Source organism: Sus scrofa, chromosome 1 (assembly GCF_054392235.1).
Source record: "Sus scrofa isolate SSC_HxYL_T2T_F1_AM1 chromosome 1, Sscrofa_HxYL_maternal_Yorkshire_Landrace_v2.0, whole genome shotgun sequence".
NCBI lineage: Eukaryota > Metazoa > Chordata > Mammalia > Artiodactyla > Suidae > Sus > Sus scrofa.
In genome coordinates, this window is record NC_139383.1 from 56,990,956 (window position 1) to 57,009,052 (window position 18,097).

The 18,097-nt window shown below is 36.0% G+C and overlaps 1 protein-coding gene across 8 annotated transcripts in view; it reads right to left on the reverse strand.

Annotated features, from left to right (window-relative positions):
* RNGTT (RNA guanylyltransferase and 5'-phosphatase) overlaps positions 1–18,097 on the reverse strand; it is a 210,225-nt gene that overhangs the window by 124,249 nt on the left and 67,879 nt on the right. For 6 of the 8 annotated variants that reach the window (XR_014805729.1, XR_014805727.1, XM_084959940.1 and 3 more), the window contains exons 10-11: positions 11,178–11,249; positions 3,549–3,713 (exon numbers count right to left, since the gene is read on the reverse strand). Coding sequence is in view for 5 of the 8 variants with exons in the window: in XM_084959940.1 (XP_084816066.1) it covers positions 3,549–3,713; positions 11,178–11,249 (237 nt within the window). In the remaining 3 variants the exon portion in view is untranslated. Of the gene's footprint in view, positions 1–3,548; positions 3,714–11,177; positions 11,250–12,883; positions 14,037–18,097 lie in introns of those variants that run through there. The other 2 variants (XR_014805724.1, XM_084959945.1) reach the window with 2 other exon arrangements.

The window sequence follows — 18,097 nt, forward strand, 5'->3', positions numbered from 1 at the left end:
ACTTATTTTTTACAAAGATGCAAAAGATGGAATAGTTAATTAAATTATGGTACACTGATAAGATAGAAATCTGGGCATCTATTTAAAAAAAAACTGACAGCAATCTCTACATACCAAGAGTAGAGCCAGGGGCCTCAAGATAAATTGTTTAAAAAAAGCAAAGTACAGAAAAGGGTGTTAAGAATCATCTCTTGGGAAAGAGTGGAGCGTGGTAAAAATATAAATAAATGTATTTGCTTGTATATGCATAAAGAAATTGTGATGGATACATTACATGTTAATAGCAATGGTTATTTTTCTGAGAAGATGACAAATAGAAACTACCTGCTGTTTGACTTTTAAAATTTTGTTAACTGTATTTAATCTTTTCAAATAATCCTTTTTTAATTGGCCTTCATACTGGAAATGAAAATAAAATTGTAATTTAAGAAACTGCTACTTATTACTATTCAGGATGCTGTATTCCAACATCCATGTTTGTATATTAAGTTAAAAACTGAACAACTCATTATCCCTTCACTAGTTTGATGGAACAAATTAGACAAAATGAAAAGCTTGTTTACAGGAGCTCCCATGTTGGCTCAGGGGAAATGAATCCAACTAGTATCCATGAGGATGAGGGTTTGATCCCTGGCCTTGCTCAGAGGGTTAAGGATCTGGTGTTGCCATGAGCTGTGGTATAGGTCGCAGGTGTGGCTCGGATCCCGAGTTGCTGTGGCTGTGGTGTAGTCTAGCAGCTATAGCTCCGATTTGACCCCTAGCCTAGGGGCTTCCATATGCTGCAGGTGTGGCCCTATAAAAAGCAAAAAATAAAGTCCTAAAATCAAAGTTATCTTCAAGGTTTCATAAATAGAAATAAGAGTCTATTATTTTCTACCAAAACATATGCATTTTTCATAGTTGTAAATTTTGTTTAAAACCACAAAAATCTAGCCTTCTTCATAAAAAAGACATATTTCTCTAACAAATGCTTTATCATTCATATCACTATTTTACAATTCCCCTTAACAAAGAGAAAAATAATAAGAATTTCTAGAGCAATTATCTGTCAACTATAGCTGCAATTCTCTAAGTGATGTTACTACAGTCTTCCTCTTTAGAACAACTCTGCTGTAAAATGTGTTTTTCCTCTGTATTCTATAACTTTATACTTCAGTAAAAAGAGAACAAAAAATAAAAGTAAAAACTTAAAAGGGGGAAGAGGGGAATTATATTTAAAATTCCAAATATTAGAACTGCTTTTAAAAAAAAGAATATCCTACAATGATTTCAAAGGGGGTTATTACATAAGTTAACTATAAAGAAAAAAGTAAGAGCATCATGTTTTTCTAGTGAAAAACTACATGAGTTGTTGATAACTACTTTAGATCCCTAAACAACACTTCTCTAAGCATTTCTAAGCAACACTCGTTTTGATTAATAAACTATACTAAGATACCTTTTCTAAATGCTGACCTCTGAATTATGATAAATAGCTGTCAAATTAGCTTAAAAAATGCAAACTGAAACAATCTGGCCTCTGCTCAATTTTTACACTGTATTCATAATTTAGAAAATATTGCTATACGAGTACACAACTCCAATTAGATTTCTACTAAGGGTGTGGCCCATGGTTAAGTGTCGATGTTATCCTTACCCTACTGAATGGGCAAGGCAAAGAAGGGCACAGGCTCTTAAAGGCATTCCTGTAATATTCCTGCTGCCAAAATAGACACAAAGGGCAAGCAGTGGACTGTGGAAAGACCATGGCACCAGAAGTCAACCAACAGTCCTATGTCAAGTAGGCATTAGGCAAAATATTAATGAAAGTAGAATGAGGGAGTTCCCGTCGTGGCGCAGTGGTTAACGAATCCGACTAGGAACCATGAGGTTGCAGGTTCGGTCCCTGCCCTTGCTCAGTGGGTTAACGATTCGCGTTGCCGTGAGCTGTGGTGTAGGTGGCAGACGTGGCTCGGATCCCGCGTTGCTGTGGCTCTGGCGTAGGCCGGGGGCTACAGCTCCAATTAGACCCCTAGCCTGGGAACCTCCCATATGCCGCCCAAGAAATGGCAAAAAAACAAAAACAAATAAATAAATTAATTAATTAATTAATTAAATTGGAAAAAAAAAAGAAAGTAGAATGATATATTTGTATTTGTTGGGGGAAAATGACAGGCATTCAACATTGATGGTATTACTGCTAATATTATCTCCAAGGGTTAATACCAAATTGAGTGGACTTCAGCATAAGCAGTTAAAATACAACAAAAATCTCATCTAACATAAGATTATACTAGAAAATGGTTCAAAACATGCAACTGCTTATGTTGCTATATTTTCTATATTATGCTATAATAACCAGCCCTCCTCCAAAATATAATAATTCCCTGGTGCATCTTTACTATGCAGCAGTTAAAAATGGTGGTGGCAAATCTCTTTGCATGACATTGAACTATTTCCAAGTCATATTGTGGAGTGAAATAAGTCCTGGAATATCTAGTATGGTGAATTTTCAGTGTCAAAACAACAAAAATAAATAACAAAAGAAAACCTTCCATGTGTACGTATATACATTATATATATATATATAAACTAATTTTTCACATGAGGCTATGTACCAAACACTGTTGAGCTTCAGAAGGCCTAACGAGTGATTTTTCACTCTACATAATTCTACGCTATTTACAGCTTTTTAAAAAACATTATATGAACCAACAATCATGAATCAAAAACCACTATGAGGAGTTCCCATCGTGGCGCAGTGGTTAGGGAATCCGACTAGGAACCATGAGGTTGCGGGTTCGGTCCCTGCCCTTGCTCAGTGGGTTAATGATCCGGCGTTGCCGTAAGCTGTGATGTAGGTTGCAGACACGGCTCGGATCCCGCATTGCTGTGGCTCTGGCATAGGCCGGTGGCTACAGCTCCAATTAGACCCCTAGCCTGGGAACCTCCATATGCCGCAGGAGTGGCCCAAGAAATAGCAAAAAAAGACAAAAAAAATAAAAAAATAAAAAATAAATAAATAAATAAAAACCCACTATGAGAAATGTTACCTACTTGAAATTCCATCACTAAGAATTTTACTAAAATAAAATAAAGACCTACTGTATAACACGAGGAACTATATCAATATCTTGTAATATTCAATATTCATATTCATATTGAACATTACATGTAATATCTTGTATTGTAATATCAATATTGTAACTATTCAATATCTTGTAATAACCTATAATGGAAAAGAAGCTGAAAAAGTGTGTGTGTGTGTGTGTATATATACACACACATATATGAATCTATAAATATATATATATTTCTGAATCTATACAAACACATATATATCTGAATCACTCTGCTGCACACCTGAAACACAACACTGTAAATCAACTATACTTCAATTAAAAAAAAAAAACTTACTAAAAAGCAGCCCTAGGAATTACACGTTTGTCCAAAACAGTGCTATATTCAAGTAATTTCTTGAAAAATCAAGATAAGTAGCTAAATATCATTCATATTTCTTTTGCAAGCTGAAATCTGATACACTGTAAGTACTAATTAGAAAACTTTACCTTTCTTGAAGTATAGATGTCAAAAAATGGCTTGTTTCTGACACTAAATGGTTCCTGTGTTTTGTCAATGAGTCCCGCCTTCATCTTTTCATGTCGAGGACTTATTATTTCTCGTTCTATACATTGCAGACGAATATTAAAATCACAATCTCCAACTGGTTGTGCCTGAATTAAATGAGACAATTATTTAAATTTCAGCAATAAAGACTATTTTATCAGCATTACTATCAAAGCTGTCATACTATACACAGTAATCTATGTAAACAGCATCCTTTGGAGTTGCCCAGTGTACAGCCTGCACTACCGTATGTGCCAGCCCTGATAATTAATTTGGCTAATGATAAAAGCATGGTTAAACATACAAATGCAGGCACCTACATACAGTTGTTTATTTTAATTATAAATATATAAAATATTGTGGGAAAACGGTAAAACTCTCCTCTAATATAAACTGATTTAATGTTTTCACATCCAAATTAAAGTATTAATACACCTACTAATCATTTTTATTACTTATACAAATTAATAAAACCTAAGTAAAACCTGAAATCCATGTAGTTCAAGAAAATATATAAACAGAACACCAAAACAAGCCAAAAAGTCACCCATAACAAAACTTCTGCTAAAAGTTTTTTGTTTAAAGTGCTAACATTTTATAGCCATAAGGAAGTGGAAGATATTAGATAAATTATATAAAGTTTAAACCATGAAATAAAAAACACACTTTCCTATAAGGTAAGCGTAGTGGAATATGCAAAGATAGCGAAATACATCACCTGGGTTTACAGCAATGGTTCAGATTAGCAGCCTCACCTCAATGGTATATCAAGTACCCTCTTCTTTGCTTTGCAATTGGACACCCTTCCATGCATTTTTCTCATCTTTTCTGCCTTTCCTCTTTTCTAATCTATACTACTCGACATAACATTTACCCAGCCTGATGTTTACAGAGGGGTGGCAACACTTGCTTAAGCTGTGAACATTAAATATGCTTAAAGGATGACTTTTTCTCAACTCTGGAAAGCTGAAATTTTGATACTCAGCAAAGAATTAGGGGCAAGACAAAGTGAGCAAGAGCTAGTATGAGGCAGAATATGTTTGCTTTACATAAAGGCATATAACTAGCTGTAAAGAGTATTTATTGAGGAAATACTAGTTAGTAAATAACCACACAGTCCATGTGCAATCTTTTCCATGTGCCTATGTCATCAATGAGGATGAAAAATCTAAAATGCTAGGCTTGTTTATTAAATGAATTCAGACCCCTATAAAGTTAAAATGAAATTTTAAGAAATAAAAAGTCTAAAAACTGTTTTAAAATATATATATAAACACTCTAAATTCCCTCTGAGGTACTTTTTACTTTAAAATACCCATAAATTCAACAAAACAACTAGAGGGATTGAAAGCAAGTTCACCTGCAAATCTATGCTGACTATCATAAAGCAAGCTCTTGATAGACAGATGCTGAATCATCAAAAATAGACTACAGGCAACAACAAAAAAAAAAAAAAAAAAAAAAAAAGGAGTTCCCATCGTGGCACAGTGGTTAACAAATCCAACTAGGAACCATGAGGTTGTGGGTTCCATCCCTGGCCTTGCTCAGTGGGTTAACGATCCGGTGTTGCCATGAGCTGTGGTGTAGGTTGCAGATGCGGCTCGGATCCCGCGTTGCTGTTACTCTGGCATAGGCCGGCGACTACAGCCCCAATTGGACCCCTAGCCTGGGAACCTCCATATGTCGCAGGCGCGGCCCAAGAAACGGCAAAAAGACAAAAAAAAAAAAAAAAAAAAAAAAAAAGAATAGACTACAGGAAGCACTCAATAACTACTGACTAACTGGCCTCCCTGTTTTAAGTTCTTTCTCGCTTCAAAACACTATCATGTTGCCAGTGGCGTTAACTTTCAAAACAATAAAAGTAATACCCTATCATTACCAATAATTAAAACGGTTCGGTAGTGTCCTATTACATGCAGAACTAAGCTAAAATACCTTATTCAAGAATTCCTGTCATGGCACAGCAGAAACAAATCTGACTAGGGACCATGAGGTTTTGGGTTTGATCCCTCGCCTTGCTCAGTGGGTTAATGATCTGGCATTGCCCTGAGCTGTGGTGTAGGTCACAGATGCGGATCGGATCTGGCATTGCTGTGGCTCTGGCGTAGGCTGGTGGCTACAGCTCGATTAGACCCCTAGCCAGGACAAAAGACAAAAAAATAAAATAAAACGAAATGCCTTATTCAAGTAATCTGGCCCCAATCTACCAGTTCATTCTCATTTCCTGCTATGTCCCTCACCTCATCACACATCAAGTACACTAACAACCATCTAATGCACCCGACCTCTAAGGCACTCCTACAAGATTATTCTGTATCACTTTCTGCATCTGCAATTCCATGCTTCAGTGACTCAACTATACCCAGAGTAAGCTCAAACACTCTCACCTCTCCAGTGCCTCTCATATGCTTCTACGTGTTTCATATATCTTTAACATTATACTTATGGTATTATAATTATTTATTTACATTTATATTCCCATTTTTAAGACGAGTGGTCCGAGAATTTCTTTGGGTTTTGTGTCCAATCTAAACATACATCCTAACAATTGTTTATGACACATGCAAATTAATTTTAATAAATTGCAACATGCACAACTGTAAGTTATAAAACAGACAAAAATTGATTTGATAGATTAAGAATAAACAGAAGTTCTCCTATTTTCTCCCCAAATCCCAATAAACTTTTGTGGGAGTAGCCTTCTTCGGAGGTCAGTGCACTTAAGTAGGAATTCCCTGAAGGCAAGAAATTATGTCCTATTCATCTGTATATACTTAATACCAAGAACAATACTTGACATATTGAAAAATTATCAATGAAATTCTTGCTGGAGAAAATAATAAACTAAGGAACTGAAAAGTTTTAAACTATTATTTCAAAGATTTTTTTTGAATAATGACCTTTATTTTGGTGATCCAAAATAGAATGGTTAACCATCAATGAAAACTCCATAGTAAATTAAAGAATTAAATATATGATGCTTTCAATTATGAATATAACCTAATATCAGAAATGTGAAAAAAATGTGACTTTAAAATAAATGAAATATGGTAATAGGCACTAAACAAATGCTCACTGAATGAACGATTATAGACCTAGAGATAAAAAGTATAAATTAATCATTTTTTATAGCAAAATACAAATTTCCTAAACAAGACACAAAAGCAAAATTCTGAGATCTAGTGAGTCTGATTTCACTAAGATGAAAAACTCCTGCACAACAACAGATATTAATTTGGAAAACATATTGTTTGCTACATATACAACTAAGAAAGGATTAAAATCCAGGCAAGATAACTATTATAAAATTATTCAAACTTGTAATTAAATCACAAAAGAAAATTCAAACAAGTAAAAATAAACACAAAGGATGCTTAACTTCATTAATTATCAGAGAAAAGTAAATTAAAACAAAACAATTGGCAAAAAAAATTTTTTTTTTTCTTTTTTAGGGCCGTACCTGCGGCATATGGAGGTTCCCAGGCTAAGTCTCTAATCGGAGCTATAGCTCCCGGCCTACACCACAGCCACAGCAACACCACATCTAAGCCACATCTGGGACCTACACCACAGCTCATGGCAATGCCAGATCTTTAACCCACTGAGTGAGGCCAGGGATTGAACCCTCAACCTCATGGTTCCTAGTCGGATTCGTTTCTGCTGTGCCACGATGGGAACTCCAATTGGTAACAATCTTAATGTCTGATAGTATCAACTGTGCATAAAGTGGCACAACTACTTCTGAGGGGAATTTAGCAACACGACAAAAAAGCTGAAGCTGCCAATTTAATCAGAATTTCCATGATTTAGAGATGAGGAACTGGATTTTAAATAAATACCTCCCCGGTGATCACACTCCCAAAATGAGAACTGTCCTAGAGAAACTTGGACATATATGCAAAACAAAAAGTAGATAAAGGAGTTCCCGTCGTGGCGCAGTGGTTAACGAATCCGACTAGGAACCATGAGGTTGCGGGTTCGGTCCCTGCCCTTGCTCAGTGGGTTAACGATCCGGCATTGCCATGAGCTGTGGTGTAGGTTGCAGATGCAGCTCGGATCCTGCGTTGCTGTGGCTCTGGCGTAGGCCGGTGGCTACAGCTCCGATTAGACCCCTAGCCTGGGAACCTCCACATGCCGCAGAAGCGGCCCAAAGAAATAGAAAAAAAAAAAAAAAAAAAAAAAAGAGTCTCTGCCAGATACTGAAAAAAATGGTATAAAGCTACTATCATTAAAACTCTGATGTGTTAAAAAAAAAAAAGTAGATAAAAAATACTGTATTCCATACAATAGTAGTATAACAGCAAAATATGGAGACCCAAATGTTCACCAAATGGAAGAAAGATAAATTTTGTATATTTATACAATGTAGCATGCAACAGGAACTAAAGTGAGTAAACTAGATCTATATATATCAATACAAATAAATCTCAACAAAATAAGGTGGAGCAAACGCTGGATACCATAGTACAGTCCAATGACATTTATGTAACATTAGAAACCTTGCAAAAGAACACACTGCATACATTTTATAGATCTACACATAGGTAGTGAAGGTATTAATAATACTCATGGAAAAAATAAACACCAAATTCAGGGCAGAAGCTGATTCTGGAGAAGAAGATCAAGAATGTTATGGCTCAGCGGAGACGAACCTGACTAGCATCCATAGGGATGTGGGTCTGATCCCTGGCCTCAATCAGTGGGTTAAGGATTTCGCATTGCCATGAGCTGTGATATAGGTCACAGACATGGCTCAGATCCTGCATTGCTGTGGCTGTGGTGTAGGCCGGCAGCTATAGCTCCAATTCAACCCCTAGCCTGGGAACCTCCTTGTGCCACAGGTATGGCCCTAAAAAAGACAAAAAAAAAAAAAAAAATGGAATGAGAGAGGTGTGCACAAGAAAATTCCACTAAATCTATAATGATTTATTTCTTATTAAAAAGAAAGTCTCTGTTTGGGAAGAACATCTTAGGAACTTGTTTGGAAACCAGCGATTTCAGAATTTGTTAAGTATTCATCTACTGATCCTAGACTTGAGCTGCAACAGGCCCCAACTAACCTAGCCGGTTTCAGACCGGACCCCCACAGCCTTGAATCACTTCTTTCCAATACCTTTATTGTCAGTCCTGAAGTCAGTGGCCTTTGTAAACTGGCAGACTCCTTGGTGTGCCTTACGTCTGAACTCAAGGGGGGATTCTGTCAGCAACCAAGGACCTCTGTTGAGTCCTGAGCTTTTCTTCTCCTTGTAGGGCTTGTCCCCATACTTGTGTACAGAGGTACAGTTATACCACCCCTTAAATTTTGTTAGTATGTCATGTGCTGTGTTTCATATTGCACCCTTAAAGCTCTCTCCATGTCTATTTCAAGAATCCAGCATTGTCAGTGAAATTTTCAGTGTTAGTAAAATAGTATTATACCCCCCCAAAAAAAGAAAGTCATGTAAAAATGGCAGAACATTAAACTTCAACAAATCTGGAGATCAGTATATGAGTATTTCTTATATTATTCTCTATTTTTGTGCATACTGAAATTTTTCATAATTTTTTAAAGAATTAGAAAGCTGTTATCTAAGGCAAAGCCCCCAGGCTAAAAAGGGAATCTATTGAACAATATTAAAGCCGAGCTTGTTATCAGGAGGCAAAGGAGACAGTGCACCCCCATTCTCAAAGAAACAAGGCCACTTCTACCCTTTACGTCTTGTTATGGGCCAGTGAACACTGTTTCAAGATCTGTGATAAGAGTTAGACAATTCTGGAACTCATTACACTTATGAGGAATATAGGAGTCACAAACAGAATAAAATTAAAACTTGGTTTCTGACTTGAGTCTCTTAAATTTAAACCTGTTTGAAATACAAAAATTCAACAAAAAACACGGTATATTGATTGAAAATTTCCAGGAAAAAGTAATCTGGATTAATACAATCCTGAATTTTAATACTATAAGTTAAAATGTATACCCCTAGAGTTCCTGCTGTGCCTCGTCAGATTAAGAACCCAACATATAGTGTCTGAGAAGGTGAGGGTTTGACCCCTGGCCTTGCTCAGTGGGTTAAGGATCCATGGTTGCCACAAGCTCCATTGGAGGCTGCAGATGTGGCTCAGATCTGGCATTGCCGTAGGGGTGACATAGGCTGGCAGTGACAGCTCTAATTTGACTCCTAGCCTGGGAACTTCCATATGCCACAGGTGTGCCCATAAAAAGAAAGAAAATCATAGTAATAAAATAAAATATAACACCCCAAAGAGCTTTTTAAAAATTTTGTTACAGGAGTTCCCGTTGTGGCACAGTGGTTAACGAATCCGACTAGGAACCATGAGGTTGCGGGTTCGGTCCCAGCCCTTGCTCAGTGGGTTGCCATGAGCTGTGGTGTAGGTTGCAGACACTGCTCGGATCCTGCGTTGCTGTGGCTCTGGCGTAGGCCGGGGGCTACAGCTCCGACTGGACCCCTAGCCTGGGAAGCTCCATATGCCGCGGGAGCAGCCCAAGGAAATAGCAAAAAGACAATGAATAAATAAATAAATAAAAATTTTGTTACAAATCTTCAAAATCTTGAAACTTAACACTTTTAATCCCAGAATTCTTAATTGCTTCCAGTCTGTTTTGAATACTAAGTGGTTATGCAATTAGAATAACATGTCAAGAGGAATGATTATAACTTTTCATGGATATACACCACTGAAAAAACTTTTTGCATTTACAGAAATCATCTTGTACTGCCTAAGTAATTTGGTCACTCATACTATAATTAAACATTAACAGGAAAAAAAAAAACATTAACAGGCATCTAAAACTGTAGAAAATGGGTTGAGAATATTAATTCCTATTTCTTTTTATCTATTTACAACAGGCAATTTTATATTTTGTTTTAAAGTTTCCTACTTGAAGGAATAACATATTTGTGTCTCCATGTTACAGTCAACACTCATAGTTTCTGTTGACTTTTTTTTTTTAAGTTACAGACAACAATAAAATTTGGAGTTTTTTGGGGTTTTTTTGTTTTTGTTTTTTTTTTAGGGCTGCACCTGTAGCATATGGAAGTTCCCAGGCTAGGGGTCCAATTGGAGCTGTAGCTGCTGACCTACACCATAGCCACAGCAACACCAGAACCAAGCCACATCTGCAATCTATACCACAGCTCACAGCAACACCAGATCCTTAACCCACTGAGCAAGGCAAGGGATGGAACCCACGTCCTCATGGATACTAGTCAGATTTGCTACCACTGAGCCACAATGGGAACTCCTGGAGACTTTTTTTAATTGAGTACAGGGTAACTAAAATGGAAAACTTTCTATTTTACAAAATGGAAAGTGTTATCACAGTTAAACTTATAGGGGTTTTTTACACTCCAAGTTCCTAAAGAATCCAAAGGCAAAGAAATGTGCAAAGTATTAGGCAATAAAGAGAAAGAAAAGATATACAAGTATTTACAAGGTATCAAATGAGTAACTTGAAAGAGGCATCATTTTTCTTTCCTATTATATCTAAGGCAGTAACATTTTTTATTTGTTAAAAGCCAATTACCTCAGTGACAATTTTTATTTTATAAATTACAAAAGGTACTTACATTGAATTTAATTATGTCATATATCAAATATCTAGGAACAGCCAGTCCATTTACTCTGTCAATAATCATTTCCTTGAAAAAGAAAAGAAAGTAAGCTTATTCATACTTTAATAGCAATTTCTTTAGTTTGATTAAAATATAACATTTACACAGAAAACACAAAATCATAAATATACAACTTGATGAAATTTCAAAATGAACACACTTATATGCAAATCAAATCAATAGACTATCAGCACCCCAAAAATCCTAATCACGAATTTATTCTATACTACAATAATGACATCACCTCATTATATTTTTTATATTAAAATTACTATGCTACATTTTATGTTTGAATTACAAACAACTATTAGGATGAAGAGACTATACATTTTAAATTCCAAATATCAGGGATATTTTTAAAAATTAATTTTTTTAAATCATTATTGCTTTAAATTTTGTTATACGCCACTTATTTTAATCATAAAGTCTACAGCCATAAATGATGCCCTTACTATATATGAAATCCCCATGTGACCATACGGTCTTTCTTGGTTTCATATCTCTCTACTATAACTAAAGGGAACAGGTAAGAGAATATATATTCCATATCACAGCTATTAAGTGAAAAGAACTTAAATTCTGCACTCTGACAGAAAAGAGATAAAGGACATTTAAGGGTAATTATAGGTATATACTGTAGTATTTTATAAAATTTTAACTCTTAATAATAGGGTTTAACCTAGAGTTATTTTTCTTTCCTCATTTTTCCCCTAGGAAACTAAGCAGAGCTTTTGTTAGCTAATTTCATGACAGAATATCCACACACAACCATCTAAAATTACAAAGAACACAAGGATTAAGGATAAAGATATTTTATAGTTTTAAGAAATTAATACCAATTGATTTCTTTCTCAAATCTGTTAAGCTACAGACATTTATTTATGGTTACCATCTTGAACCCAACACTTGGCCCAAATCATTTTCATTATTTTAAACTGTTAATGGAAGTATTTTATTTAAGTACTTGTATCTGAGAATTTTATGAGCCAACAAGGTGGTACCAAAAACAGGTTTCAATTAACTATTAAATGTGTAGCTGGAAATTAAGTGGACTTCCAGGTTCAGAGAGCAGACATCATAGAATTTCCCTCCTAAATTACCTGCTAAAATGAGTAAATGCATATCTTCTTTGAACATTAAACATAACAAAAAGAAAATTTATAGAAAAAGTTCCTGTTGTGACTCAGTGGATTAATAACCCAATGTTGTCTCTGTGAGGATGTGGGTTCGATCACTGGCCTCGCTTAGTGTGTGAAGGATCTGGCATTGCAGCAAGCTGTGGAGTAGGTTGCAGCTGCAGCTCAGATCCAGTGTTGCCATGGCTGTGGTGTAGGCCACAGCTGCAGCTCCGATTCAACCCCTAGCCCAGGAGCTTCTACATGCTACAGATGTAGCCATGAAGAAGAGAAAAAAAAAAAAAAAAAAAAAAAAAAGCTATTTTCAACCAAACAAAACAAGTAAAAAGGAATAAATAAACCAGTAAGCTTTAAAAACTCACAGCCATGGAAACTACCTACCAAGATTCTGGTAAAACAAAAAGGCATAGCAAAGCTTGGCTCTAAGTGCACTATACTCCCAAAAGCCCTACTTGTGAAATGACAAATTTTTGGTAATTGTCACTATTACACTCAAATATAGAGAAGCAAACTCGGTAGTTATTCTTTTCTTCTTTTTTCCCCCTCTTCTGACTGAAGAGTAATTAAAATAGCAGAACACTCTTCTGCTTGAAATAAAGGATAAAGGCTACAGGACTCCATGCTGAATTGGAGAAATAATCTGAGCATTACTGGAATAAAATATGGCTCCCAAGAAGCTGAAGAAAACATCCACTCAGTTTTGAAAGACAGAACCCAGAGATTCAAGCAAAGACCCAGCACCTAGGCTGTGTTCTTCTCAATGACCTCCTCACCACAATGTCCTCCTTCCCCACAGCTGCCACTACTGCACGAGGTTACAGAAAAGTAGGTAAACACAAAATACCTAAGCCTAAAACCTAGCTAAGAAAACTGGACTGCACTGTTGATGGGATTGTAAAATGGAGCAACCACCAGGAGAGAAGTATAATAGTTCTTTCAAAAAATTAAAAATAGAACTACAATAGGATCCAGCAAACCCCACTTCTGAGTATATATACCCAAAAAAATTAAAGGCTATGTCTTGAAGAGTTATATGTAGACTCATGTTTATAGCATCATTATTCCAACAGTTAAAGAGGTAGAAGCAACGCAAATGTCCATCAACAGATGAATGCATAAATAAATGTGGCATATACGTACATGGAATATATTCAGCCTTGAAAAGGAAGGAAATCTATCACACACTTCAACATGGATAAACCCTGAAGACATAACGCTAAGTGAACTAACCCAGTAACAAAAAGACAAGTACTACATGTGATTTCAATTACATGAGGTGTCTAAAGCAGTTAAATTCATAGGAAGTAGAATGGTGGCTGATATAGGCAGGGGTAACGGAAAGCTATTTAACTGATATAGAGTATAAGTTTTACAGGATAAAAAAGTTCTGGAGATGTGCCACATAACAGTGTGCATACAATTAACACTGCTGGAGTGTAGCCTTAAAAATGGTTAAGACAGTAAATTTTATGTTACATAGTTTTACCACACTTATAAATAAAAATTAAAGACAAATAAAATCTAGTTTAGAAGGGAAAACAGATTTTCTCTTCTGACCAAACTGGAAAAACAGACCCTAGATTTACCTTCCTTCCCGAAACAACCAAAGATATGGACAAAATATATGAAGAAATGATCTTCAAGGCACTGGACATCCAGCAACAAAGGACAGGAACCCCTAGGAGACAGTAAATAAACTATTTGAGCCCTACAAGTGTCCCAGCTTATTGATCAAGGAGATTTTTCCAAGCTTCAATCAAGGCAGGGGGATCCCAGTAGAGCCTAGCAGTCTTCCTGAGTTGAGAAAATAGGACAGACTGTCTAGGGAGACCAATGAGGCTAGAGTCCACCAATAGACCCCCATGAATATTCTACAGAGTATGCATGTGAAGAAACTACTCAAGGCCTATAAAACAAACACCCAAAAATCTCACAGAGAATCACACCTGGCATTCACCAAGGTTGGGAATAATGCCTGTTACCACCAGCCAGATTAGAAAAATCTCAAAACTCATAGGACATTTGAGTACTCAGAAGGCTCTTGTCTCAGTAGTGGAGAATAATTATTCCTAGACTAAAGACTGCTCTAGTCCATGTAGTAAAGCTTAAAACCTAGACTCAAAAGCTACAAACTAATTCCAAGTAAATTAACTGCATCTCAAAACAAAGCTAAAAAATATTTATAGGAATACACAAACACCAAGCCCCAAACAAGGGAAAATTCAAAATGTCTGACATCCAATCAAAAATTACCCAGTATGCAAAGAGACAAAAATATACAACTCATAAAAAGAAGAAAAATCAATCAAAATAGGCCTAAAATTATGAGAGATATTAGAGTTAGCAGGGAAGAATATTAAGACAGCTTTATAACAGTATTCCATATATTCGAAAAGGTAAGCAGAAACATAGAAGATATAAAAAGGACTCATATTGAACTTCCAGAGGTGAAAACTATGTCTGAGGTGAAAAAATATCATAGTTGGGATGAACAGCAATTTAGACACTGCAAGAAAAAATTAGTGAACTTGAAGACAAATCAATAGGAACTACCCAAAATGAAAGACAGAAAGAAAAGTTTGGGGTTTTTTTTAATGACAAGAACATTAGTTATTAAATCTTCAACAGAGAGAAGGGTAAAAATGCATAACAATGTTCTACTTTTGGTGAAAATTGTAAACCCACAGCTAAAAGATGCTCAAAAAAACTCCTAGGAAGTCTACAGAGGAGTTCCCATGTGGCTCAGAGGGTTAAAGATCTGATATTGTTACTGTGGTGGTGTTGGTCCAACCCCTGGCCTAAGAACTTTCACATGCCACAGGTGCAGCCAAAATAAATAAATAAATAAATAAATGCAAGAAAGAAAGAAGGAAAAGAAAAAGAAAAAGGAAGGAAGAAACCCTGAAGAAAACTACACCAAAGCACATCAACTTTATATTCCTCAAGAGCTTGTTAGAAGTTGCTCCACTGTCTTCTGGTACCAAATACTGCTGTGAGAATCTGAAACTTGAGTCCTTCATTATGGATCCTATCCAAAAAAAAAAAAAAAAAATCCTGCATGTTTTGACTTTCCTATCCTCTGGACTTTTCTATATTCCATTCTCTTTAGTTGAAGTCCCCAGGCATCCAACCTTCTGCCTACCCATTTAGTATTTCCTGAGCCCCAACTATACTCTATCATCTAAATGCTGGAGAAGAGTTAAACACACAGTCCCTACCTTCAAGGGACTTAGAGTTGCAGGAAGAGAGGAAAATATAAAAGTAGGCTGGTCTAAGGAAGAGTTTTAGTTTTAATGATAAATGGCCATGTAGATAGAATAAACTTGGCAGCTTATTGTCTAAAACAGGATACTTTTAAGAGTGAAAGAGACTGTTACTAATAACTATACTAAGACAACAAGTGTACACTTACACTATTCCAGCCAAATAAGGACATACAGTATAAATCTAAGGAGAAGGACCAGTCACTTCTACTTGAAGAATAAGAGAAAGGTTTGATAATAAGACGAGTGACCCATTAGTTGAATCCTAAAAGATGTGGATATTTTCCAGCAGGACAGTGGATGGGCCAAATGGTATTTAAAGAGCATTAAAAAAAAAAAAAAAACTGGTAAACTATCCAAAGCTCAGTATAGATGGGACTTATGGTTCATGGGCTCATAGGCAAAGATGATGCTAAAGAATTAGGCATGGACCAGATACATGGAATACTGAGTTGTACTTTAGCTTTCATGCTTTGGGCAGTGGAGAACCACTAAAGGGCTTTAATGAGAAGTAATTAAGTATCCTCTGGAAAACCCGTGGGCCCTCATCTCAAAGGAAACCCATTCCTTGAAATCCTTTCAGATAAAGTCTACTTAGTTCTAATCTTAGTCCATCCAGGTGATGAAAAAGTCTGGAATTAGATAGCAGCAATGGATGCACTATCCTGTGAAAACCAAAAACACTGAATTACACACCTTAAAACAGTGAATTATATTTCACTTTTTTAAAATAAAATTAAATTTAAAAAAGAAAAAATTCCTAAAATCAGTTCTACAGATTGAAGGGAGATGAGAGAACCTCAGCTATACAGCTTATAGTAAATGTCAGCTATATACGTGTTGATTATACATGTTCTATAAATATAAGCACAACAAAATGACTATAAGGAAATACATCAAAATGTTAAAATGTAATCTCTTCTTGATAGTTTTTTCTATAACATGCATACTTTCTAAATTATAACAAGTATGCATATTTATTTACAAAAAATTAAGACAAAAAGACTTGCCATTTTTCCAAGACTTTCATTATTAACTTTAATGAATACTTACTATATCCTCAAGCAATATACTGAGCCTCAGTATAAAACTGAATTTCACTAATTTGTTTCAAGTGAATTAATACCATATTTCTAAACTCCGATTTTCCACATTCTGTGGGTCAAAGAACATAAGTGAGAGAGCAAAACAAAAGCTTCAACAGTCACGTCTTGCAGCCAGACAATTAGATGGTTTGAGTTATTCCTGGATTTGGAATTTTACAAAAAACAATTTGCAAATGAAAATGTAGAACAGGAAACTACAGAGGACCGTTTTAATTAACTAAGTGGAAAAACAGTTATGGCAACTATAATTCTGGTCCAAGTAAACTGACATTATGAATCATATTGCATTTTAAAACCTTCTAAGAGTCTATTATGTTGCTCTCAGTTACCCAAGTTTGGGGGTGAAAATAAATAGTATTGCTAAGTTAAACCTGCAGATGGTTAAACTTCTAATTTTTAAACACTATTTCCTATCTAGAATGACCTCAGCCCATGCCCAACAAAAATCTCTTTCTATAGAAATCTTGCCATATCGAATGCCAACTCCTCTATAAAATATCTTTAGTTCCACACTAGATGAAATTTACTTCTCCTCCATACCACCAAAGGACTTGTTTTAAATGTCAATCTTCAAGTTGCTGTTTTATTCATTACCTATCATTCTCCACTCCTACCTACTGATGTGACATGTCTCCAAGGTGAGGCCTTCCCCTCAACCTTCTAAGCAACGCCTACACTCTTGGCATAGCACGTGACAGGAATGATAAACCACACTAAACTGCCAAACGCCATAACTTAGAGGAGTTTTTTCCTTCCTTTTATTTTATTAATTACAATGCTACAAAAAAAAACACTGTATTTTAAATAAAATGAAGGTAACAAAAAGCAAAATATTCTTGCCGTTTCTGTGAGCTATCTACCAGGGCTGCTGTAGTGGTCATGCAGCTTATGTAGAGCGCAATTCCTGGGGTGCCAGTCACATCACCTATGGTGAGAAGGGCACACCCTGAAAATGTGCAGTGAACAATGCTTCCAGCCTAGTGAGGTGGCTCTATCAACCACAAGGAGGTATGTGCGCACACATGCCGCAGGCACGTGTACAGACGCACACACAGATATGTTAAAAAGTTTACGGTATTATGTCAGAATGATATTTTACTACACACTGTCACAGGAATGGAAATTTACTAGTAACCCTACAGAGCACACAGTGCAGATAACTGTTTGTGACTCTCTAGTCACTCATTGCTCAATCTACATCTGCCACTCAGTCTCAACTAACTATACTAGCTTCTTTCCTTCCTTCTGATCTTTAGTACGCAGCTCACTGCCATCCCTTCTACCTGGACTCCTGGTCCTTCACTAGGACCCATCTAAAATTTTCCTTAACCTCATTTCCACTGCTCTTCTCCACTCTACCTCAAAGTCTC